At 44.6% G+C, this 23,205-nt stretch overlaps 4 protein-coding genes across 4 annotated transcripts in view; 2 read left to right on the top strand and 2 right to left on the bottom strand.

The window, feature by feature from the left end:
• LOC114868150 (collagen alpha-1(XXV) chain) overlaps positions 1 to 5,995 on the top strand; it is a 101,086-nt gene extending 95,091 nt beyond the window's left edge. Inside the window, exons 36-38 of the mRNA XM_029171566.3 lie at positions 1,105 to 1,191; positions 2,606 to 2,644; positions 3,767 to 5,995. Of these exons, the coding sequence (XP_029027399.2) occupies positions 1,105 to 1,191; positions 2,606 to 2,644; positions 3,767 to 3,793 (153 nt within the window). The 3' untranslated portion in view covers positions 3,794 to 5,995. The remainder of the gene's footprint in view (positions 1 to 1,104; positions 1,192 to 2,605; positions 2,645 to 3,766) is intronic.
• A 426-nt stretch (positions 5,996 to 6,421) lies between these two features.
• On the top strand, positions 6,422 to 11,340 carry etnppl (ethanolamine-phosphate phospho-lyase). Its single transcript, XM_029172091.2, has 13 exons — positions 6,422 to 6,656; positions 6,858 to 6,976; positions 7,120 to 7,279; positions 8,273 to 8,347; positions 8,473 to 8,566; positions 9,287 to 9,403; positions 9,544 to 9,626; positions 9,741 to 9,966; positions 10,038 to 10,192; positions 10,405 to 10,494; positions 10,619 to 10,749; positions 10,846 to 10,916; positions 11,057 to 11,340. Exons 1-13 carry the CDS (start codon positions 6,532 to 6,534, stop codon positions 11,126 to 11,128), a joined length of 1,518 nt encoding a protein of 505 aa, XP_029027924.1. The 5' UTR covers positions 6,422 to 6,531; the 3' UTR covers positions 11,129 to 11,340.
• A 1,054-nt stretch (positions 11,341 to 12,394) lies between these two features.
• Positions 12,395 to 13,903, bottom strand: ostc (oligosaccharyltransferase complex subunit). Its single transcript, XM_029173811.3, has 4 exons — positions 13,700 to 13,903; positions 13,213 to 13,306; positions 12,733 to 12,930; positions 12,395 to 12,636 (listed from the first exon to the last, which is right to left on the bottom strand). The coding sequence occupies exons 1-4, from the start codon at positions 13,836 to 13,838 to the stop codon at positions 12,618 to 12,620; spliced, it is 450 nt and encodes a 149-aa protein (XP_029029644.1). The 5' UTR covers positions 13,839 to 13,903; the 3' UTR covers positions 12,395 to 12,617.
• Positions 13,904 to 15,383: 1,480 nt separating this feature from the next.
• Positions 15,384 to 17,455, bottom strand: rpl34 (ribosomal protein L34). The gene is made up of 5 exons (XM_029173963.2): positions 17,402 to 17,455; positions 16,936 to 17,007; positions 16,755 to 16,854; positions 15,665 to 15,768; positions 15,384 to 15,507 (listed from the first exon to the last, which is right to left on the bottom strand). The coding sequence occupies exons 2-5, from the start codon at positions 16,998 to 17,000 to the stop codon at positions 15,423 to 15,425; spliced, it is 354 nt and encodes a 117-aa protein (XP_029029796.1). The 5' UTR covers positions 17,001 to 17,007; positions 17,402 to 17,455; the 3' UTR covers positions 15,384 to 15,422.
• Between the last annotated feature and the right edge of the window lie 5,750 nt (positions 17,456 to 23,205).

Below are 23,205 nucleotides of genomic sequence, written 5' to 3'. Positions count from 1 at the left end.
CGACTCTTCTCTTGCTTGTGTAGTTTCTATTAGTCACTAGTAACATGTTCTATGTCTTCACACCTACTAACACAAAGCCCTGGTAGCATAACTGTAGTTACTTACAAAAGGACTTGGAGGCAAGTGGAAAAAAATCTGATTCCTTTTTATTATTAAACGCCTGAAAATAAAATTTTCAAATTTCTACCATATATTGTCATATTGAAAAAAAATTAAACATCTAAATAAGTCCTTCTTCTATACAAATAGTACTTTCTATTCACTTACTATGTCATTACCCAGAATGCATTGTGAAGCCAGTAACAAATTTACAACTATGGGACACATTTTGTTTATTGTGTCTGACCTTTCAGTGTCTTCAATCATTTGCACAACTCACCAGAGTTGTGTTGTGTATAGTTGAACTATAGGGGATCAAGTGGATGCTTTTCACTTGCCTCTCAGAGCTTCTGTTTTAGTTATGTCATAAACTGCATTCCACTTTATTCAACGTACTGTGCAGTCGCACAGCTTCTCTTTCAGGTAGTGACAACAGCTGTCATCATAAGTTTGATGAATCAAAACTGATTGCAACAAAAACAAAAACTGTTTTACGCTGCGAGTTCTGGGTGAGGAGTTTCAAACGCTACCACATGGTTCACGAATCATTAACTGAACCGCATCTCACCTCACCACATGCTCTCTGCTAACATGAACTTTTCCCATAGTTACATTTCTGTTTTCATTTGTGTGTAACTAACATCTCATGCCTGTGTTTTATTCTGAAGGGATGCAGTTTGAAGTTCTACTGTTTAATTCTGTCTCGATGGGGTTTTATTTCCCTGCTACTCTTTCTCATCCTTTTGTGCCCTTCACACCCCTTCTTGGTGATTAGCTGTTTACTCTCCTTCCCACTGTACTATTCCGTTTCCTTTGTCCTGAGGAACGTTTTTAGAACCCCCAGTTCTGTCTGGTATCCCCTCCTTTCTAACACTGACCGTGTCTCGTTCTCATCTGTGGGCCACGGCTTCCCTCATTTAATCACTCCCCTTCTAATAGCAGTGTTGTCCCCCATGTTCAGAATGAAGAGTGATTTTTAACTTGACCAAACCATTGTATCCACAGGGGGAGAAGGGAAAGAAGGGCAAAAAAGGGCCTAAGGGCGAGAAAGGAGAACAGGGTGCCCCAGGATTAGATGCACCCTGCCCATTGGTATGTCCCAACCGTGAGCTTGAGCTCATCTCCCGGCTGCTCAGAGCCGGATCCCCAAACGGGGGGAGCTTCCCTGTGACTAAACAGATACCAGCTTCCCCCAGAGCCATACACATCTTTTACCGACATTGACCCACACAGATTTATTGCTGTAAAATGGAACCTGGTCAATCTGGGCTGGATTGTGGTATCAGCAAGTCCACAGGGCGGCTCCTCTGTCGCCTGTGTCTGTTGTAGTGGACAGTCGCAGGAGTTAAAGGCCGTCCACCTCTCTCCCAGTAACACTCCTAGGTCATCTTTGCAAACAGGGTTTCCGGGGATTTAAGGGTGAAAAGGGGGAACCAGGGCAGCCAGGTCTGGACGGGCTGGATGCCCCGTGCCAATTGGTACAGTATTTCTTCTTCCTCCACCTACTACCCATGCATGTAACTCACCTTCAGTCATTGCTCAGACGAAGCCCTGCATGACCCAAGCGCTTGTCAAGCACCAACACACTTTATTTTGTCCACCACTCTTTACTTTCTACTTATGACTTGATAGGAAACACTCGCTAACCTTCTGACAGCAAGCAGCCTCTTCTAGGTAACAAACAAATATGCAAATACAGACAAAGGGATGTTCCCTCTAACTGGACACTTTCAGACCCTCTGTTAATAATTCAAAAAGCTTATATCTGGTTTCCTTCCAGCTGATTCAGTTCCCTTTAACCTGATGCTAACACTCTCCCCATGCCACAGGCGCATGGACCTCCCTCCTTTAATCTGTTAACTCCCCTTTCTCCTTCCTCTATTTGTACCAATTGGGCCAGACCGAGACACCCAGGGAACAAGTTGATGGAATCTGTACATGCGTATTTATGATGCTGTGGGATGCATGAAAGTCCAAATGATAGACAGATGAGACACAGGTTGTATTGAAGGCAGTTATATCACCATTAAGTCATATGACATTAATGTATTGCCTTTCTTGTAGTAATTGAATATTATTGTATTCAACTATTGGGGAATCAGTGTGGACAACGTGTGTTGACATGCATGACACATTCTGACATTTTGTTGTGATTACATGCACCAATCATTAACATGTCATTTACTGAGGCTCATTGTATCAAACATTAAATATACAAGCCAACATGCATTTAAACTGTTGGGGATTTTGATCATGTTTGTGTTTGTTAAAGTCATTCAGAAGAATGAAAGAATAACATTAGGCTCCATATAGAGAAACACTGTCTGTAGCTGCATGGCATAGACGAGCAGGATTAACATCAGTGAGACTTTTTGAATCAGCACTTCAGCGGTTTGACTCATTAACTATTGTGTAGTTCTTAGTCAGATTTGTGCATGTGTTGTCTGTGAACATACCTGGTTCAGTCTTCAGTTTCCTTCCTTCCCTGTTGATCTTCTCTGAACAGGGTCCAGACGGGTTGCCCATGCCTGGGTGCTGGCAGAAGGTAAGACCAGTAGCACTCACAGTGAGCAAAGCATTACAGCTGCTTCTGTTTCTGCATAACCACGACCAGGCCTCCAGCCGATTCTAACACCTGAACCACAACCAGCAGATGAGAACCGGTGTTCTTATTTAGGAGTAGACCCATGAACATGAATTACGAGAGGCCTCTAGGGGGTGATTAGACATCTTAAACCGGGTTTAATCTCTGGTGGTCTAGTTTTGGGATTGATCACATTTGACATCCTATTTATCCAGAGACAGAGGAACGGAGCCACCGTTTGTTTCATTCATAAGAGATGTTAAGTGTTTTCGTTTGTTTAGTCAGTGTTCCCTCTTTCTTGTGGGTTTTGGCTTCGCTGTGTTTGTGTGTGCATGTTTTTGTTATTAGCAAACCATGAGATTAAAGACGGACTCGGTTCAAACCTTGAAAACCCTCACGTTCTCTCTCCTGTGTTTTGTTTTGCAGTGATCACTCTAACCTGACACGCATGGAGTTTGTAAATAATGCTTCTTTTATGGTATTTATAGTTTTTTTTAATGACAAAAACAAAGTCTACAAGAAAAGAAGTCTATGTGTACAATGGTAAAAAAGAGATAACCGTCCTTGAGTTTCATGCCCCGAGTCGCTTCTACTCACATCGCCGTGTGGAAACCCTGTGTGTCCGCGCTCTCACGTCCACATAGTGGTGGAGTCCAGATCCTTGGCTGGCGGCAGAACTTGTCTCTTCAGTCTTTGCATGGCTCAGACTGAGGCGTCGCAGCCCCGACCACGTTCACAGCAGCGAGAGGCGCCGAGGAGGAAGGAGGAAGGAGGATCTGGACTGGCTTTCTAACACCAAACGCTAGTGTTTGCTTTGTGTTGTGTCGTCAAGACGAGCTCACCGCCACATTCGTGCAGCAGCATTTTCTAAAAAGGAGTTCAAAAAAAGACTGTGCCAAGCAGAAAATGCACCACTGACCCTGCAAAAGCATGAGTAGTGTACTGAAACTATATTTATATGTATTGTACATACGTGTCACTGCTTCGTGGTTGCGCCATGGCTTCTGCAGAAACGAAAAGAAAAAAGGGAAAAGCACCAAGAGCTCTGACGTGGTAATCTTTACTTTCCTTCAATCTTTCAAGGGAGTCACACCGTGGCTGGTGGCCTGAGCGTCCCCTCACACCCAGCTGGTGCTCACTCTTGCTTTATTGTGGTGATGCCTGCAGACGGTTGACGCCAGCAGGCTCTCACCGGCTCGCTGTTAGCAGCGGCGGTCGCTGCGCTGCGTCCAGAACCTGGCGGCTCGTGTCGCTGGCCCGGCTCACGGGGATCCGTTGAGAATGGAGAAACGGATCTGCGAGCGAGCGGGTGGTCTCCATCGAGATCAGCTGGAAAGGCGACGCCGAGAGCGTCAACAGAACGATATCACCTTCTTTCTTTCTGATGTTTTCTTTCTGCTCTCATTCTTAAACATTGTGTATTTGTGTATTGTTTGTGTATAATAGCCTTTGGTGCCTCAAGCTTTTATTCATTCCTTTGTCAGAAATGTACAACTTTACATCATATTTTTAATTACACGAATGGTTTTATTTCAGAGGGGGTAAAGGTGTTGTGAGGTGGTTGAAGGGGAAAACACTGAGCACTGGTCTTCATGCAGATTGGTTTTCCGGCGTGTGGGTTGTAGCTTTCAAAGACAAACTCTGCTCCCTCTTCATTCTGGACTTGTTGTGTGGGACGTTATTTGTACAGTGTTGTCAGTACACTGCATGTGCACAGTTCTTGACGTACGGATTTCTTAAATGTTGAAAATGCATTTTTTCGCGGGAACGTGCAGCTTCTGTTCTGCGCAGGGTTCGATCAGCATACGCGGGAAAGTCGCTGGCTTCACAGGCGTCAAGCAATTGTCTTAAACACCCAGATATCATTAAAGCTGAATCGGACAGTGGATGAACCATAAGCTAACTAGTGGCCAGTTATGTCACATTCCATTAGCACATGGAGCAAAACGACCTGAAATCACTAGGTTCATTCATCATCTTTCCTGTGTTCATGCATTTGAATTGCCTTCAGGCATCCAACGCGTCGTTGTGATGTAGCTGCAGCCACAGTGGAGTCCAGACGTCGTTTAACTCTTATTTCCATAAGTTTTTACGTTTGATTGTACAGCTCATCTCATCGTTATAAAGAATGGATGCACGTCTGTATGCAGTGTTCAATGGTGCTCGGTTGATGCTTTCTACCAGCGGCCACAACTCAAACAACAGCTTTCTTTATTGTTGCTTGGGGTTTCACGTATGTAACAACTGAAAGTTATTTTTGTGCATATATTTTCTCCAGTATTTTAAGTGACATTATTTATTTTTCCAGCGTTTCTTAAGTGAAGGCATTTCGGGTCTGAGCAGCATTCCTTTCTCGGGGTTCTGGCTTCTCGTGTCGGACGTGAATAATCGTGTTACTTACGTAGAACACACTTGTTTCATGATACGACACCGACGGCCTGAGCCAATGCAGCGTCGCACGGTTCAGCATCGCAGCTTTCTCTTTTCTTTCTCTCTTTGCATTGAATGTAGTTTGATATATGTATAGTGGATTATTAATGTACTGTTAAAATGTGTGCTCATTTGACAAGAAGTGCAATTTATCCTGTTGGTTAATGTGTGTAGCATCAAATGCAGCGGAGGCGTCACACGTGTGACTCGTGTAGCTCCATTTGTTAGCCGTGCTACGCTGTGAACCACTACCACAAGTCAGACACATATGAAACAGGCCTTTCATCAAATCTCACACAATCTCACATTGTGAAGTGTTTTACTATGTTTTTCCAGCCTTTGTTACAGAACGGTTCTGTCGAGGTGCTGTGTCTTTAGCATGTGCAGCTATGTTTTTTTTAAACCGGTTTTTCCGTTTGATTTGTTTTGGTGGTTGTGTTTTCCTATTGTTTCAAATTTAGTTTATTTGTGCCAAAACTATTCAAAGGTTTATTTTCATAAAAGTATGAGCGTTGAGGAGGAGCTACACATTCACAGCATTTGACTCATCAAAGCGGTTCAGAATAAACGCACTGGTTTAGCGTAGCTAGATGTTCCCTCCGATGCACTGCAGCCTTACGGAAAAAAGAAATAATCCAAAATAACATGCAGACAGGAGCAAAATGCTGAGTCAGCTTTGAGACTTATTAAGTATTTGAGTTCATATATGAGTTCATACTGGGTTATTTGGTTGTGGTAAGCTTTATGTTCACTGTGTGCATTCGTATTATTATTTTTTTACCCTCTTGATTGACACTTCTTTGAAAACCCTTGTGTTCACACACTATGTTTCATATGACTGTACTGTTGGAGCCAAATAAACACAGTCTTTCAAATACACCATACAGTGGTTTCAGTCGTGGATAATTACTGAGCAGACAGCATGCGTGCTACTAAAATATAATAATGCTTTACTTTATAATACAACTTTTAACAGCTTAAAATTACGTATTGGAATAATGAAAGAAAGCACAATTTGTTAAATACAGATTTTTAAATATTTTATGTTGATAAAGGAGCTTTATTGCGCATTTATTTTGAACACACGCTAGCACGTTGTTTGCTAGGGTAAAAGCTAAGTTTTCCTCTGTTGAACAGTAAAAATGTGACTGTACTGGAGAACCGTAAAAACGCACGGACAGCGGCAGAACGAATCCGCGAGCAGCTCACCGAACCCGGACTACGTCACTGTCCCCGAGGCACCTGCGACCTGTCCCGCCTGTCAAACGCCTCCTAGGTGGCAGCACGCGACGACCGCGCGCGCTGTTATTCACTCCGCGGGTTTCCAGGAATCTATCTCCGTCACCGTATGCTCGCGCTCTGCCACTGTCGCGCGCGGGCACGCGTAAAGTATAAAACGAGTCTACGTGCGCGCGCGGATGTGTCTCAATCGCGCAGGGTTGTCCGCGCGGGGAAGCGTCGTCCTGCAGATGGACAACATTAGGACGTCTGTGGAAAAAATGGAGAAGGAGAAAACGTTAGACCTGAGGAAGAAACACATCGGGTGAGGTCCAGTTTATACTTAAATAGGGAAATACATCTTAGTAAATAATATTAAGTGCTATTAAATTTATTTGCAGTAGTTGACTAATCGCAGACCCACTGTAACAGTTTATTACACGCGACAGTGTGCGGCGTGTTATTATTATGAGCTCTGCGCGGCAGTGACGCACGCGCGCCGGCGTTAAGTTGCGCTCCTCCGCAGGCCGTCCTGTAAGATCTTCTTCAGCCATGACCCCATCAAGATCGTTCAAGCCAGAGGCCAGTACATGTACGACGAGAAGGGGCAGCGCTACCTGGACTGCATCAACAACGTGGCGCACGGTAAACACACGTCACGTCACGTGTATGGAAACGCGTTCATTTTATATCAGGACTAATAAATAAATAAAATAAGTCTTATTTCGGCTGCGATGATGTGGTTTCTCCTCATGTTTGTCTGAGCATCCTCCTCTTTCGCTGCGCAGTGGGCCACTGTCACCCTGACGTGGTGAAGGCTGGAGCTCAGCAGATGGAGCTCCTCAACACCAACTCGCGCTTCCTCCACGACAACCTGGTGCTCTTCGCCCAGAGGCTGCAGGCCACGCTGCCCGACAGGCTGTCTGTGTGCTACTTGGTCAACTCTGGGTATGTGTCCCCACAAACAGCCGCACAGCGCAATCAGCACCAGCTGTTCTCTGGGCGTGGAGGAAATGCACTTCCCGTAACCAACGGGGAACTGGTGGAGGCAGGTTGAGGCCTTTGGATGTTTTAATTTCTAATTTAATTACTGGAGTATTTGCCCGACAGCAGGAACAATTCTGTTGCAATATGTTCTGAACAACAACTGGCAGTACAGGTAGCGCGGCATTTATCGTTAGGCGATCGTGGTCCGGATGAACAAACAGGAGCTCATCATCAGCGCTGCACTGCTTCACGCACACTCAGCTGTTCGTCCTGCCCTCCACACAGACGGTACAATAAGCCCACTTATGAAACCGGATCGCTCCGTCGTTAATAATTGACGCCTCGTGCTCCAGTTCTGCAGTGTGAACAGGAGTCAACCGGTGTTAGTGGTGCTGTAGACACTTCTACATCTGCAAGGTCTTTATTTAGGTTTGATTCAATGAAGCTGCTCAGTGGAGCAACAAGCAGGAACCGAACCACTAAGAACATCATATCAAACCTCCCCAGAACCTTTGGGTGCAGGAGGCTCATTTATGTCGTGGTTCTGGGCCTCAACCTCCACAATGAACTCTGAATAAAGATGTCAGAGGTGAACCTGAAAACAAGCAGACACTCATGATGTGACAAGATGGAGGAGCTACTGTACGTGGTCACTGTTCAGACTGGACCTGAGGAGGAGGCGCGTTTTAGTGAGGGGCCGCAGCCGCACGGACCCTCTGCTGCGTTAAAATGGGCGCAGTCGGTTCCACAGGCAGATCTTTACACTCCAGACGCGTCACGCCAGAGGTTAAAGTCTGGGTCGACCTGGTCCCACAGAACCAGAACCAGAATGATTAGACGTGATTCAGACCCATGTACTGTGTAATCACAGTGTAAATGACTTCATAACTGGGTCTCACCTGTGTGTTCTGTGGTCACTCAGTAACTGCTAACCTTTGACCCTCTGAACTTCAGCTCCGAGGCCAACGACCTCGCCCTGCGGCTGGCGCGCCAGTACACGGGCCACAGGGACGTCATCACCCTGGAGAAGTAAGTGCAGCTGAAGCGGAGGCGACGGCGTGAGCGGCGATGGGTGATGGGCCGTGTGTGTCCTCCAAACAAGTTCACGCCTCGCTCTGCGCAGTGGAAAAGCGGCTGCTGTGCTCTGTTTGCAGTGCGTACCACGGCCACGTCTCCTCGCTCATTGATATCAGTCCCTACAAGTTCCACCAGCTGTCGGACGCCGAGCGGAACCCATTTGTCCATGTGGTGAGTGGCTGCACGCTATTAAAACGCCATGACTCTGCCGGGCCGAGGCAGCTCTGCGCTCAGCACCAGGACCCGTGTTTGGCTCTGCTCCGCCGTCAGTCGCCTGATGGTTCGTGGAACGCGGCTGGAGGGTCAGAGGTGAAAGGTCATGAACTCAGGGCCTTTTAGCAAACCTGCAATTTAGCTCACGAGTAGAGAGATTAGAAAATTATTATTGTTACTTGAATAAATAGTCATGCCTTTGTTTAGGTTCAGTTTAACTTTCCAGTACTTTAAGTCATTGTAATATTCTGAGCCCCACTAGCTCCATGCTAATGCTAACAGTTCCCCGCCGCTGCTGAGCTCCAGTCGGTTTCAGGCGGTCCATGTTTTATTCATGCACGTGAAGCAGCTGACGGCGCTTCGGCTGCTGGAAACTCGAGTGAAACTCAAACACAAAGGTAACAAAAGTCCGGCTGCTTGGCAACAGCTGCGTGTTTATCGGAGATGTTCACATAAATCCCACACGCATGTCTGGAAGGTCCGGTCTGTTTGATAGATCAGCCGGGACCAGTTCTGTTACATCCATGTTTCACAGCAGGTCAATACTTTAAGGTTCTTTTTTAGTGAGAACATTTTGCAGATGTAAATCTAAATTACAGCATCTCTGTGAGACTCCACAGGAGCGGGAAGCAGCTGTGGCCCGTGGATCTGCTTTAGTAATCATCGTCTCTTAATCAGGCGCCGAGCCCAGATGTGTACAGAGGCAAATACAGAGCGGACCATCCGGATCCTGCTACAGCGTACGCGGACGAGGTCAAAGCTCTGATAGACGGAGTCCAAGCCGAAGGACGGAAGGTAGCGTTTATCACCGGACTGTGAACTACAGTAACACTATGCGTCTGAGCTGACTGAGTGAAAGGCTCTTATGCAACAGGCAGCTCCACGGGTCAAAGACGCCCTCGCTCGTCCTTATCTCACACGTGTCTCCTGTGCAGATCGCGGCGTTTATCGCTGAGTCACTGCAGAGCTGCGGTGGGCAGGTCGTTCCCCCCGTCGGCTACTTCCAGCAGGTGGCAGAGTACGTGTCCGCGCCCCCGGCGCTGCCTCTGATGACCAGAGCACACGTTCCACACGTATTCACTGTATGTGAGTCACTGCATGTGCCGCCTGAATAACAAACACCTGTCTGCAGACACGTGCGTGAGGCCGGGGGCGTTTTCATCGCTGACGAGGTCCAGGTGGGCTTCGGCCGCGTCGGCACCAACTTCTGGGCCTTCCAGCTTCAGGGAGAGGACTTCGTGCCTGACATCGTCACCATGGGGAAGCCCATAGGCAACGGCCACCCCCTGTCATGCGTAGTGACCACCAAGGAGGTGGCGGAGGGCTTCGTGTCGTCTGGCATGGATTACTTCAACACAGTAAGCAGCCAGATGGCCTATTCTCTACTGGTACCGTCCTTCCACCGTCTAACGGGCTTCTGACGGCCCAGTTCGGCGGTAACCCGGTGTCGTGTGCCATCGGCCTCGCCGTCCTGGACGTGATCGCGAAGGAGGACCTCCAGGGCAAAGCGCTGTGCGTGGGCCGGCACCTCAGCGCTCTGCTGGAGCAGCTGAAGGAGGAGCACCCGCTGGTCGGAGACGTCAGGTACGCCGACAGGAACCGGCGCGGCCCGTCCTGGTTCTGAATACAAAAGTTAAATCCGGCCTCCCGCTGGAATATGACACATGATCTGGAGGCGGCTCCTAACTGAGATGATGCCATCTGGAGGAGCAAGGCGACCAAACCAGTGGCCACTTCCAGATGTGTAAGTCCTGCACACGTTGTTCAGGCATGAGGTGACTGCTTGCGTCCTGCAGGGGTTGTGGCCTGTTTGTTGGGGTGGAGCTGGTGAGGGACCGGCTGATGCTAACTCCTGCTACAGCAGAGGCTCAACACGTCATATATAAGTAAGTGTGCAGATCCAGGCCTACCTGGGTTCCGGGTTCGACTCACTGCTATTCGTCAGGCGTGTTTACGGTTGCATCAGCTCCTAAATGGCTCCACAGATTAAAACCAGAATGTTTGTGTCAGGCTAAAGGAAGAGCGCATCCTTCTAAGTGCTGACGGACCCCATCGCAACGTGCTGAAGTTTAAGCCCCCGATGTGCTTCACGAAGGAGGACGCGGACCTGGTGGTGGAGAAAATCCACCTCATCCTCACGGGTACGTCGCGTTTCCCTGCTTCCAGCGGCTCGTTCTCTATTTAAAGGAACAGAGTGTGTGATGAGCTACTGAACACCCATGTGTCTGTGCTCCCAGAACTAGAGGAAGGTTTAGGCTTGAAGATGTCAAACAAAGCCAAGATGGAGAATGACAGCATTAAAAGAAAGGTAGGAGACTGTGAGTGGATGCACCTCAACGCCTGTAGGACCCGTGAATGAGGCTGGGCACATGTTTAGATAGATGACTGTTCAGAACGCTGTCACTGGCTCTCATCTGGTTTGTCTCTGTGGTTCATCTGACTCTCCAGCGTCCCAGCAGCTCGTTACACAGCAGAGGAAGCAGCCAAGACGTTCAACACGCCAAACACATCAAGGCCTGAGGCTGCTCGACACCTCAGCACTTACCATGAGAGGGAAAGTGCCTTTATAATGATGGCACCTATTGTGTACCACTGACATCCTGCTCTCAGTGTTCTCTTTTTAATTACAGAGAACTAAGTCGTCTCATAGTTTTATCATATTTAACTTTGCCAACTTTAACACCTGATTGTCAGGTTTAATAAAACAAACGTATTCACGTCAAAATATGCAACTGTGCATTCTAGTGGTGTGTTATTCCACTCTGCCTCAAAAACAAACAAACACAGACACTGTTTGCCAAGTCTGCAATTATTTACCATGGTACTCATGTTCTTTACCCACAGACACTGGACGTGTTTCCCCCAAACTAAGAGTTTGTTACGTGATCGTAGATGAGCGCATGGTCGTAAATGTGATATACTACTGTACGTCCACAGCAGATCTAAAACACGCTCTGGTCTCAGGAGACGCGGCTTCGGCCAAAGTCCCAGACTGCGTTCTGTGATCCACTCAGCAGATACAGAGGGGAGGAAATGCTCCCGCTGTGGGAGGCTGCGGCTCAGAACGAGGCAGGAACGGGCCCAAAGCCTGGCCTCATGCTTTACTGTAGCTCCAGAGCAGATAAATGCTGGCTACGCCTCAGCATGTTCACTCATGTCGATTGTGCACTGCAAACTGAAACCAAAATGATGCAAATGTCACTTTAACTCCCTGCAACTCTGTGGAAATAATAAATAGTAGTAAATACATTCTTGTGTTTAACAGCAATTTGTGCAATCCAGTTTGCTTTTATTGCTTCTGATATGAATTTTGGTGCGTTTCCCGTTGCTATCTGTGTTGATTAATAACTTTGAACTGTACGACCTCTGGTGAACAGTATTTGAACCTTTTGTACTTCAGCTACAAAGTGCAGGTTTGCTTTATCTGAGCCCTCGCATAAGATTTGGGATGTTTAAGTCTTAACTTATTGAACTTCCTTGGTCTTCAGGAACCTTAATACTGTGAGGTGAGCACAGATTCAAAGAACACAATCTTCCATTATCTGCACCAAATAGCACATATTAATGCTCAGCATCACACCTAATATTAGAGAGCTGAATCAATTTAACAGAAATGTATGAAACAGACTTAATCACCACGTGACAGAATAATTGCCAAAAAAATATTACTATATTCCTATCCAGTGATGTCTGTAAATTCAGATCTATGGCGCCACCTTCTGGACAAATGTGGAAACCAGTCGTGGAGAATACAGAAAATACACAGGTTTAAAGGAGTTCAGGAAATTCTGGAAATGAAGATTTATTCCACAAGGTTGTACAAAAATGCAACTGTGAGCGGTTCAATGATTCCTTTACAAAAAAAAAAAACATCAGCTGGGTCTAATTTCTTGAGCAAGGTCAGTGTTTTCAGTCTTTACTGTTGCTAATTTTACTAAATCTCTTTTTGTTGAGCCACTTGTTCTTCTTTATGTTCAGATCTACATGTTGAAGTGTTCTGTCTGGGACTTTAGCCCATGAGGTATCCTCTGAAAGTGAAAAAGACCCATTTTAAGACAACAAGAAACATCTGACAGCCCAGTGTTGTAAAGACAGACTGGATGTGGGAGCGGATGCAGACTTACGGCAGCTTCATGCGCATGAACACTCTGGCCATGAAGAAGCTGAGCAGCACGCTGACGAAGCCGATAAACAGCAACAGGAAGCGGTTGAGTTTGGGAATGTTTGGCGCATTGGAGCGGTCCAGGATAATAAAGCCCAGGCCTCCCATGGTGAAGAGGAAACTGGAGGCCAGTCCTTCCATAATGTACTGTCCATTCACCCTGAAAAACAAACCCATCCACATTAAGATTACTTAACTATTACACTGTTAAAAAACAGAGAGCTGGTAACTCCTACAGTAATTGTAATTTTAAAGCTGCAGTTTTGAGAAAACTCTACGAATGTGACTAATAATGTTTAAGTTTTAAAGAGGCATAGCAGAGTTTTCCATCAGTTATTCAGGGACCATTTTTTGGAGGAACCTCTTAAAATGGTCTGCAATAACAAGGCAGGCAAAACCAGTTCTAGTGTCCACATGAGCAAGCATGTGATGACTGTGTTACCTGTAAGCCAGAAAGGCGACTGGACGCTGGTGTCCGTGCTCGTCAGTCATAGAACCCACACTGGGGGGCTCCACTATAACATCATAGATTATACCTGAGTGTAGAAAGGAGTTTTCATCAAGCAAAACATAGGCAACATAGCGTAATGAGTACACTACTTAATTGAAGGTTAAGCAGTAGTTTGGTAATAATTAAAGGTAAACATATGAACTAGAACAACGTTACAAAGGGATAAAATCACTCCGGTAGCTAAAGTCATCATTAAATTAGTACTGCATGTTGCTAGCTTGGATGAGAAGCTAGCCCACAACCATCCGATCGTTAAATGCAATCAAACCGGTTTAAAAACGGAACCAGAACTTAAAACGCCTAAATAATTCCAATATCACATAAACCAGTTTGGGCATTAACTCATTTGCTCCTTTCAGCGTTGGTATATGTACCATGTATAGCTTCCCTGTTAGCTTAGCGCTAGCACATCCTTTACCTCCCGTGATGAGAAAGTAGGACACAATAACGACGGCGTACACGGTCATAGGCGACGGCATGTGCAGCCACGACGGCTTCTTCAGCTTGATGTTCGGACATTCGAGCACAGCAAACGGTAAACTGTACAAAGTCTCCATGGCTCCAGCTACAGTACAGCTGCTGCTGCCGCTGGCTCTGGTGACGTGTCCCGGAAGTACATGTGTCGCGTAAAAAAACATAAAACAAAACAAAATTCTTGAGCGTTATTTTAATTTGAGTTTTTTAACATAATAGTTATTATTTACCTACATTAACTTTAAAACAAATTTGAAGGATAAAATTTGACATATTTTCTAACTTAATGGACAAAGGGGACGTACGACACTTTTTATACGCTTTATACGTCATTATACGCTCACTGGCGCACAATAACTGAATAATTAAAAAAATAATTAAGTTTATTCAGCTTTTGAATTTGTGTTTTAGAAAATGTGTCCATGCATGATATAACGTTCTTTAAATTCTAACGAGATTTTGAGTAAAATCATTTATATTAATAAAAAGAATACACTTAGGGTTTGGGTAAACATGTTCAATAACTTCAAATGTATGTATGTATTTTATGTATGTATATCAAGACTTTTTTGAAAGAAAATTAGGCTTCTGTTTTGTGATATTCAATATTGTTCCTGTTCCGTCTGTTAATTGCTGACAATGAATTTTCATTCCCAGTCATATATGTTTGCAGTGATACACGAGTATCAGAAACAAATCAGAATTAGCTTTGAACGTGAACAGAAACATGAATTACTTACATATTTATTATATTTACATAAGTTTAAACACATCGCATCAAATTTGTGGGGTTATTGCACTGACTCCATGCTCTATGTGTTTGGAGAGTTCAGCTCAGCCACAGCCTGGCGGATGAAACTGGCTGTATGTCTGGTGGTTCTTCCAGAGGAGAGGAGCTTAAACAGTGTGTGTGGTGTGATGGTGGATTTCCTCCTGAAGTCCACCATCAACTCAAACGTGTTGAGCTCCAGCTGGTTCTGACTGCACCACTAAACCAGCTGCTCCACCTGTCAGTTTGCAGACTCCTCACCATCCTGGATGAGCCCAATGACGCTTATGTCTGCATACATCAGGGGTTTCACAGACGGGTTCCCTGAGGTGCAGTCGCTGGTACAGAGAGAGAAGAGCAGTGGGGAGAGGACTCATCACTGTGGTGCGCCGGTGCCAAATCTGATGCTGCTCAGCCTCACGTCAGTAAGGAAGCTCCTGATCACTGACACATAGGAGCAGGAATGGTGAGCTGTGTCAGTTTATGGTTGAGTACTCTAGGGGCAATTGTATTAAAGGCTGAACTGAGGACCACAGCATACAACAAGATCCTAACATACATGCCAGGGAGATCCAGATGCCGCAGGACATTGTGGAGACCTAGATTTGCAGCATCATCAGCTGACCTGTTTTTTTCAAAATACTCAGGATGTTAGATAAAAAAAAAAAAACTTGCATGCTTTGAAGTCTGACCTTTAGACCGTAACAAACCAATTGACCTATGACTAGTATAAAAACATGAGGTTAAATGTTTTTTGTAAATGAATGGACATTTTTACCAATTGTATATCTGTAAGAATTTTATGTTCTAAAGACAATTGTTATTCATCTATTAGTAAACATAAATCACAAGAAATAGATTTGTTTCACTTTTTATTGGAGCAATACAAATACAGATTTTACTTCGATTTCTGGCTCTGTGCCTGTGCCTTGAGCACCTTGACGACAATCTTCTGCTCCTCAATCAGGAAAGCACGCTTGATCCTAAGGATAGCAAAACACAACAACTTAGGTAAATGGTCAGTCAACCAAAAGCTTCAAACATAATACAATTACATTTCTATTGATCATGTAGACTAGTACTAGCATCATTCCAGTTGTTCAACCAAAAATACTCAATACAACACAATGTTCCTCTTACCTGTCGCGCACACACTTGGCGCACATGGAGCCGCCATAAGCTCTGTTGACGTGCTTTTTGGTTTTAGAGAGCCGCATCAGAACCTGAGGTCTAACAGCACGAACCTGCAGGACAAAAAGTTATGATGAGAACAGTCACCAAATACTGACCAGCAGGACTAATATTACATGCCAAACAGAGCTGTATTTTTTGTACCTGTGCTTTTTAAAACCTTAAAATCAAAATCTATTATTTCCCTGCATTTGCAAAGGGAGAAGTAACCTCCTGAATCATGACTTTACAGGTCACACCACACACAAATTCGTGGTTCAATGGAATCAGTGGTTGTGAATAGTGAACACATTAAATCTCAAGATTTCTTAATTTGAAAACTTAACAAATCAACTGTTTTGTTTGACCAGCTGTACACTGGTTTGCCCTTATACAATGGAATAACATCCAGATTATATACCATGTGTTACTTACACCTGATTCCAGCTAGTTTATTTGATAATAACATCCAAGGTAAATAGCATTTCGACTCATTTAAGCCTATGTTCAGTAGAACAGCTGAAACATAGAAGGTGCATGCAAATGTTTCATCAACTGTAAAAAAAAAAAAAAAAGGAACAGTGACAAGTGACAATAAGCTGCATTGGAGGCAAAACTAATTTCACAAAGGAAAATGATGGCAGCCCTGTATTTCAGCCAATCAGCTTGTCCAGATTCAGAACAAAAGGAACAGCAACTAATAGCATCTGCTCAACTGCGTCAAGATCTGTACAACCTAATCAAGAAACCTAACTGGCTAAAGCAATGACCTTATGAATGAGTGACGGAGCTAATGAAACCTAACATTTTAAGCAAAGTGGTTTTACTTAATACTACTTAACTACAGCATTAGCTGAACAATTATAAGCTAAAAGGACTTTTGGTTTGTACAATCACTCAACTGCGCGTATTTCGTTTTACTGCTAACAAGCTTCTGCCCAGTCTAACCAGAGCCCAGGAAGACTCCAACAGCGTGTCCCGCAAGTTCTGGACTCGCCATGTCTACATGTGGGCCCTGCAGCTACCGATGCTCCACGAACATCCACAGGGGTCTACTTACTCCACGCAGCCGTCCCGGGCAGATGCCGCACGCTGACTTGGGGGCTTTGCCAACCTTCTTCTTGTACAGGTACACAATGCGGTTACCAGGCGTCCGGGACCTGCAGCAAATAAGAGTAGCTTAGCAAAGCTCTTTCTGATACTGCGGAACACAACGAGCGAGGTATGGGAAGCGCACTCACAGTCTGGTTTTGTTTGAGGCTGTGTTGTAGGACAACCTGCGACGGTAAGTCAGGCGCTGCACCATGTTGAAGCTGTGAAGAGACCAGGATGCTACGTTAGCTAGCCATGCTACATATAAGTAACCAAAACACTGGCCAACTTGGGCCAACTATTTTGTTATTTTCACCCAGAGTTAAACAGTAGACAAGTCTGCTCTCAAATACAACAGTTATGGCACTGGCTGAGTTACAGTCGCTGTTCTACTTAAACATCAGTGTAAAAGCTGCGGCCTCAGAGAAGCAATGATAGGCCATCTGAAATAATCTATTAAAAAATAAAAACTACTTAAATCACCACGTCTACAGAGACTAGTGAATGTTATTAACGCCACGCACATGTAAAGTCGCTTAGCTTTGTATCTGAAACGTAGGATTACAGTGGATTTTTAGGTGGTAATGTCTCAGAGCAAAGCGGTAGCCGCCATACCTGCTGTCGCCGAAACCGGAAGAGGAAGAAGCCGGGCGCGTGTGAAAGGTTAAAGCGCCTCCGTGTCCGTTTCTCCTATGCCTCCCCCTGCAGGCACCGCCTTTAATTACACCTGCTCCTACATTTTCCTGGCGGTTTTACTCAGTTTTACTTCTTGGGGTGCGCGTGTGTGTTAAGTGCGTGTGCTGCAGCGTTTGTTCTCTCGTTTGCATAAGTAAAAGTGTGTTTTCAAAGCTTCTGTACATTTGCTCACTGCAAATAAACAGAGGGACACTGTACAGTTACTCTTTTCTGCTTCTGCTCAGCAGGTCAGAGCTTGGAAGCGGTGCTCGTGTTCCTGATAAATCTAGAACCTTGGTGCATTTGCCCCGACTGGAAACACAGGTGTGATGCATGATGTAACAATACACACCTTCAACGTACATTTTCACGTTGGGGCTGTTTTTGGTTTGCTGACACAGATAAATGAACCTGCTGTGCGTCACTGCACCTGTGCTTTTCTTGCTGACCAGTCACACGGACGCATTAAAGAAAGGCTCAGTTCTGTCTAATTAGCAACTCAAGCCCACACGGTCCACAAGTAACCTCCATCAGAGTCAACAGTGTTGAATGAGCGATAATAACGTTATTTTCCAGTAGGTGGCAGCAGCAGCGTGGACTAAATATATAGCATGGATCTGCTCTAACATTATACTACACTGTACGTCTTACATCTGACTTATTTAAATTGATAATTGTTTGTATATGACTAGAAACCTGTGAGATGGCATATACTATATGTCATATAGTCATATAATTTTCATTCTAGTCAACACACCAGCTACATTTATAAAAAGAAAAAAACCTCAAGAAAAATAAATATTGAAAATTTAGTAATCCTGACAAGTTCAGGTTAAGTTAAAGATAATCAGAAAAACGAAAGCTGCACACTTCTTTAAACATAAACAATCTGGCTCATTGCCTTCTAACGTCTGCAAACAGTCAGTTTGTGACTTTGAATGTCCTTCTGAGGAAAAAGGACGGAGAACAGCAAGTACTCGAGTCTGCAATAAACACAGTGTCTTTAAAAGATGAGTGAAGTAGCTCAAAATGTCTCCCAGTCAAAGAGGTGCTGTGTCACCGACAGGCATGGGCCAAGCTCAGCCAACAGATGGTGGGCTTGGCATCGCTCAAGAAGGAACATTTGGCAAAAGCAAAAGTTCAGCGGCAACACGAGGCTCAGTGCAACGCGTCCAGTTTGTTAAAACCCACCGTCTGAAAATCTTTTCATAGTTGGTCTTTTTACACCCTTCAAGCTTTAAATATTCAGTTATAAGTTGTAAACTGTGTGTAGATCACATGTGAGAGGTGTTCACATGAAGAAAATGTGATTTTGGTGTCTGTAAATTGAGCCCTAATCATCATCATCATCATCATCATGAGGCGCAGGTTTAGAATTTGTGCCAGACATGAATCCATCATGCGTGTTCAGTGTTGTACTGGTTTAATTAAATCCAGATGTGACGTGACCTGGGATTAACCTGTTCCACACAGGAGGCCTGCTACAAAAAAGCAGATTTGCACCGACTCCAAGAGACACAAAAATCAGCATCTGCACTTTTAATCACCATAATCAAATTGAATTACTCCCTAAAGGCCAAATCTTCATTAAAACGTTAATTGGATCAATCCAAGGCAGGTATTGGTGCTTTTACATAATCTGAACGGACTTTACAGATGCTCCCCTCCCTCCCTCTTAGTCCTGTCTAGTCAAAGATCAGCCATATCACCTTAAGTGCACTTGATTACGCAACCCCCCCCCCCCCCCCCCCCATCTCCTTGGGCCCTTCTATGTAATCTGCTGAGATTTAAACCTGCTGCTCCTGTTTAATAAATCCACTGGGCTGCGATTAAAATAGGATTACAGCTCTGCTTTCGCTTTCCCAATGACATCAGAGCGTGAAGCATTTTTTGACTTTTTTTGTTAGTTGTCTGGCTTTTTCTCCGACCGCTTCCTTCCTCCCTCCAACATGTCGTAACCAGGCAGGCGGGGGCGATTTCCAACTTCTTCCCCCCGTTCCCAAAACTCATCCGGCAGCGCAGCAGGTCGGCCCATCTGTGGAGCCTCTGACATGGGGATTAACCTTTTAATACAACACCCTGTATCAATGCTGTGCTCCTTCACATCAGCCTTCTCAATGACGGATAACAACCAATGCAAATATGCTGAAGTGTCGGCTTGTTGTCGTCAACGTTAACACAAATCGACCAAAGCAACTTCAGACAACAGAAACAATGATAGTATTAAAGATAATTAAAAAGTACAGATGCAGATATAAAATGCTTTGAAGTGTCATTTTAAATCAACTTAAAATTTACAGAACCAAAATGACAACTGTTACTACTATGTCGTAACCTAACAGGTCATGTTTTACTATTTTCATCTGCTGAAACTAACAAAATAAAAGTGATGTAACTAATCACAACCATCACATTATATCATCAGGGGCCACAAGACACTGAATGTCCACAGAGGGACACAGTAGTAAACCTTCAGGGGACTCAGCTAGAAAGGTTATGATGAGATGACCCCTCACAGGCAAGTGTCATGGTAGATGGACACATGATGGGTGCTTGATAGATGAACGCATGATGGATGATTGATGATGGACTCATGATTGATGGATGAACGCATGATGGATGATTGATGATGAACACATGATGGATGATTAATGGATAGACACATAATCGATGATGGACCCATGATTGATTGATGGATGGATACATGATGGATGGTTGATGGATGGTGATGATGAATAGTTGATAGATGGAAACATGATGGGTGATTGATGATGACCATGATGGATAGTTGATGGATGGATACATGATGGATGATTATTGATGGACATGATGAATGATAGAAAGGATGAATGATTGATGGATGGACACATAATAGATGGTTGATAGATGGATACATGATGGATCATTGATGGATGGATGGATGGATGCATGATGAATGGTTGATAGATGGAAACATGATGGGTGATTGATGATGAACATGATCGATAGTTGATGGATGGATACATGATGGATGATTATCGGACATGATAAATGATGGAAAGGATGAATGATTAATGGATGGTTGATAGATGGATACATGTGGATCATTGATGGATGGATGGATGGATGGATGGATGGATGGATGGATGGATGGATGGATGGATGGATGGATGCATGATGAATGGTTGATAGATGGATGGGTGATTGATGATGAACATGATGGATAGTTGATGGATGGATACATGATGAACGCATGATGGATACATGATGTATGATTATTGATGGACATGATGAATGATGGAAAGGATGAATGATTGATGGATGGACACATGATGGATGGTTGATAGATGGACACATGATGGATGATTGATGGATGGACACATGATGAATGGTTGATGGATGGACACATGATGGACCTGTAACTCACTGTTATACACGGTTGTTTTCTAGACGACTGTGACTGTGGATGTGAACTCTGACCTCTTGGGGGGCATCTGTAGCCGTAGCCACTGACAGTGATGAGCTACATTTATTTACAAAGCAAAGTCCAGTCAGCAGAACGTTTGCTGTTGTAACAGAAGCATCACAGCTTCTATGAGGCCATCTGACCGTCGTGGATGTATGGTAAAGTACATCAACTATTAAAAAGCAGGCCCAGCTGCCAGGGGTCACAGGGATAACGCACATGTTGTACCTCCTACTGTTAGTAATGTGAAACGAGGCATGGAGGCGGGAGATCAATACGACTCTTTTGTCCTGATGGGCCTTTTGTCTGGCGTGCTGTCTTTCAAGGGTTAAATGCTGTGAGGTCACAAAAGGCAAATACTGACTGATTGCATTTTTACTTCAGCTAATCTCATGACCTCCACGCAGAAATCCATTTAGACAAAAATATTATATTATACCAGAATACATGATATTTTGAAACCATGTGAAATGAAGTTGGGAAATGATTTGGATTCCAGTGTGTTAATATACGATAAAAAGTATTTTAAAATACTCATTAAATATGCATGTTAGGATTAAAGGTTTGTGAAAACCGTTGTTTCAAGTGTCATAACTGGAGGCTGAGGCCACTAATGAGGTCACAGAGGGTGAGGGTTTTAAAATGACAGAAGCAGGAAATGAGACTATTAAACATTCATTGTCCTCAGAGGATAAACCCGAAATGATGCTCTGATCCTGTGAATGAAATATTATTAAAGTTTGTACAAGCAGCCACTCAATGACCAAGGGCCAAAAAACAGCCCTGGTGAACACCCACCTGTGGTTCTAACATCATGGCTCTGCTACAAGTGTAATAATCTGACACAGCAACACATGAACTAAGACTGAGAGTCATAATTGCAAAAGACAAGCAGTTTAAAATTTTTATTGCGAACACAGCTGCAGTCTGACGAAGCCTTCAAAAAGAAAAGGTAGAACTGTACAGAACTACATCAAAGACCCAGCAAATCCCACTGAGCAGCACCGGACCACAGTGGAGATCATTTAACAGAGGACGCCTGCAGCAGAAGCAGGATCTCCCCCGTTTCCTCTCTGGACAACCTTCGCCTGTTTGCTAACTTCACTGGACCATTTAAAGGCTTCACTGACTCTCTGTTTCCCGTCGGAGCCGGTGAACCGGGCCGGTGCTGTTTGTGCCGTTTTGTTTTGCCGAGCGCATTTTCCTTGGGGGCAGGTGGTCTGTCCAAGCCTCTTTGTACAGACTTGTGCTGGTGTTGGAGGGGGGTTGCTAATATGAGGCTTTCAACATCTAATCCGGAGAAAGTCTCTTAGAAAAAGCTTATCTTGGGACTCTCCAATTTCACTGCTTTCCTCTTCTATATCTACAGGCACAAAGGGGCTTCAGTTATTAGTGAAAATACCTCTTTAATGGAGCTCATTCACTATCTTACTTCAGCTGATTGTGCTTCAGTTCTCTGACGGGAACACGCTTGTTACGAGCCTACCTACCTATGCCCCGCTGCTCAGCCCTATTGCTGACAAATCCATACAACTATGTGGGACACAAAGGCTTGGATTTAGCTGCTGAGCTAAAGTGAGGGTGGGCTGTGAGCAGCGCGGATGGAGGGGGGGGGTGGAAAATTCTGCTGTTTTCATCAGAACACAGATTTCGGCCAAATCAAAACAGCTGCCACCACGTCCGCCCGCCGACGCCACCGCCGTGACCACTCATCACTTTTGTCCCTGGAATGCAGTCGGATGAGGGGAGGTCCGTGTCCGTCACCAGAGCCCATTGTTGGGAAAAGAGCTGACAGCCTGGATCTGATCTCGATAGGCCAAAATAGTGACGGCTGTCTGGTTGGAGCCGTGTGCACATCAACAAAAGTATCATATTAAATATAAAAGAAGCAGCTTTTTTATTTAAACTGACTCTTTGATTTATCACATGAAATGAATCCTTAAATAACAGAGCAGTGAAATAAAATACATTTTTTGACTTAAAGAAACATAAAATGACATTGACTTTTATAGGATGAGCTGTGGACTCTGACCACTCTGACACATCCCATAATTATAATAGCCATTTTAATTGCTACTGTTGTGATGTCTTTTCTCCAGCTTCTGTCAGATGGCGCACCTGATGCTTCAAAGGCTGTCTCTTTGTTAAAACATGATGATCTGAACAGCTGAGCTGCTCCTATTCACAGGCTGACTACAGCTTTCCTGACAACTGGACCCATCGTCACAGGTGAATCTGGTGGAATGTCCCTTTAGTGTTCATCACAGCCTGGTCTGACTGATGAGGCCGCCTCCGTACT

This window comes from Betta splendens, chromosome 2 (genome assembly GCF_900634795.4).
Source record: "Betta splendens chromosome 2, fBetSpl5.4, whole genome shotgun sequence".
In the NCBI taxonomy this organism is placed as follows: Eukaryota; Metazoa; Chordata; class Actinopteri; order Anabantiformes; family Osphronemidae; genus Betta; species Betta splendens.
This window is presented reverse-complemented; position numbering and strand designations above follow the sequence as displayed.

Excerpts from the sequence above, each read along its gene's own strand:
- etnppl (XM_029172091.2), top strand. The coding sequence starts at position 6,532 with ATGTGTCTCAATCGCGCAGGGTTGTCCGCGCGGGGAAGCGTCGTCCTG. Across the intron at positions 10,495-10,618 it reads GCTCAACACGTCATATATAA|GCTAAAGGAAGAGCGCATCC; the intron begins GTAAGTGTGCAG and ends TGTTTGTGTCAG. Across the intron at positions 10,750-10,845 it reads AATCCACCTCATCCTCACGG|AACTAGAGGAAGGTTTAGGC; the intron begins GTACGTCGCGTT and ends CTGTGCTCCCAG.
- ostc (XM_029173811.3), bottom strand. The coding sequence starts at position 13,838 with ATGGAGACTTTGTACAGTTTACCGTTTGCTGTGCTCGAATGTCCGAAC. Across the intron at positions 13,307-13,699 it reads CTACTTTCTCATCACGGGAG|GTATAATCTATGATGTTATA; the intron begins GTAAAGGATGTG and ends TTCTACACTCAG. Across the intron at positions 12,931-13,212 it reads GTCGCCTTTCTGGCTTACAG|GGTGAATGGACAGTACATTA; the intron begins GTAACACAGTCA and ends TTTGTTTTTCAG.
- rpl34 (XM_029173963.2), bottom strand. The coding sequence starts at position 17,000 with ATGGTGCAGCGCCTGACTTACCGTCGCAGGTTGTCCTACAACACAGCC. Across the intron at positions 16,855-16,935 it reads GCCTCAAACAAAACCAGACT|GTCCCGGACGCCTGGTAACC; the intron begins GTGAGTGCGCTT and ends TATTTGCTGCAG. Across the intron at positions 15,769-16,754 it reads GCCCGGGACGGCTGCGTGGA|GTTCGTGCTGTTAGACCTCA; the intron begins GTAAGTAGACCC and ends TTTGTCCTGCAG.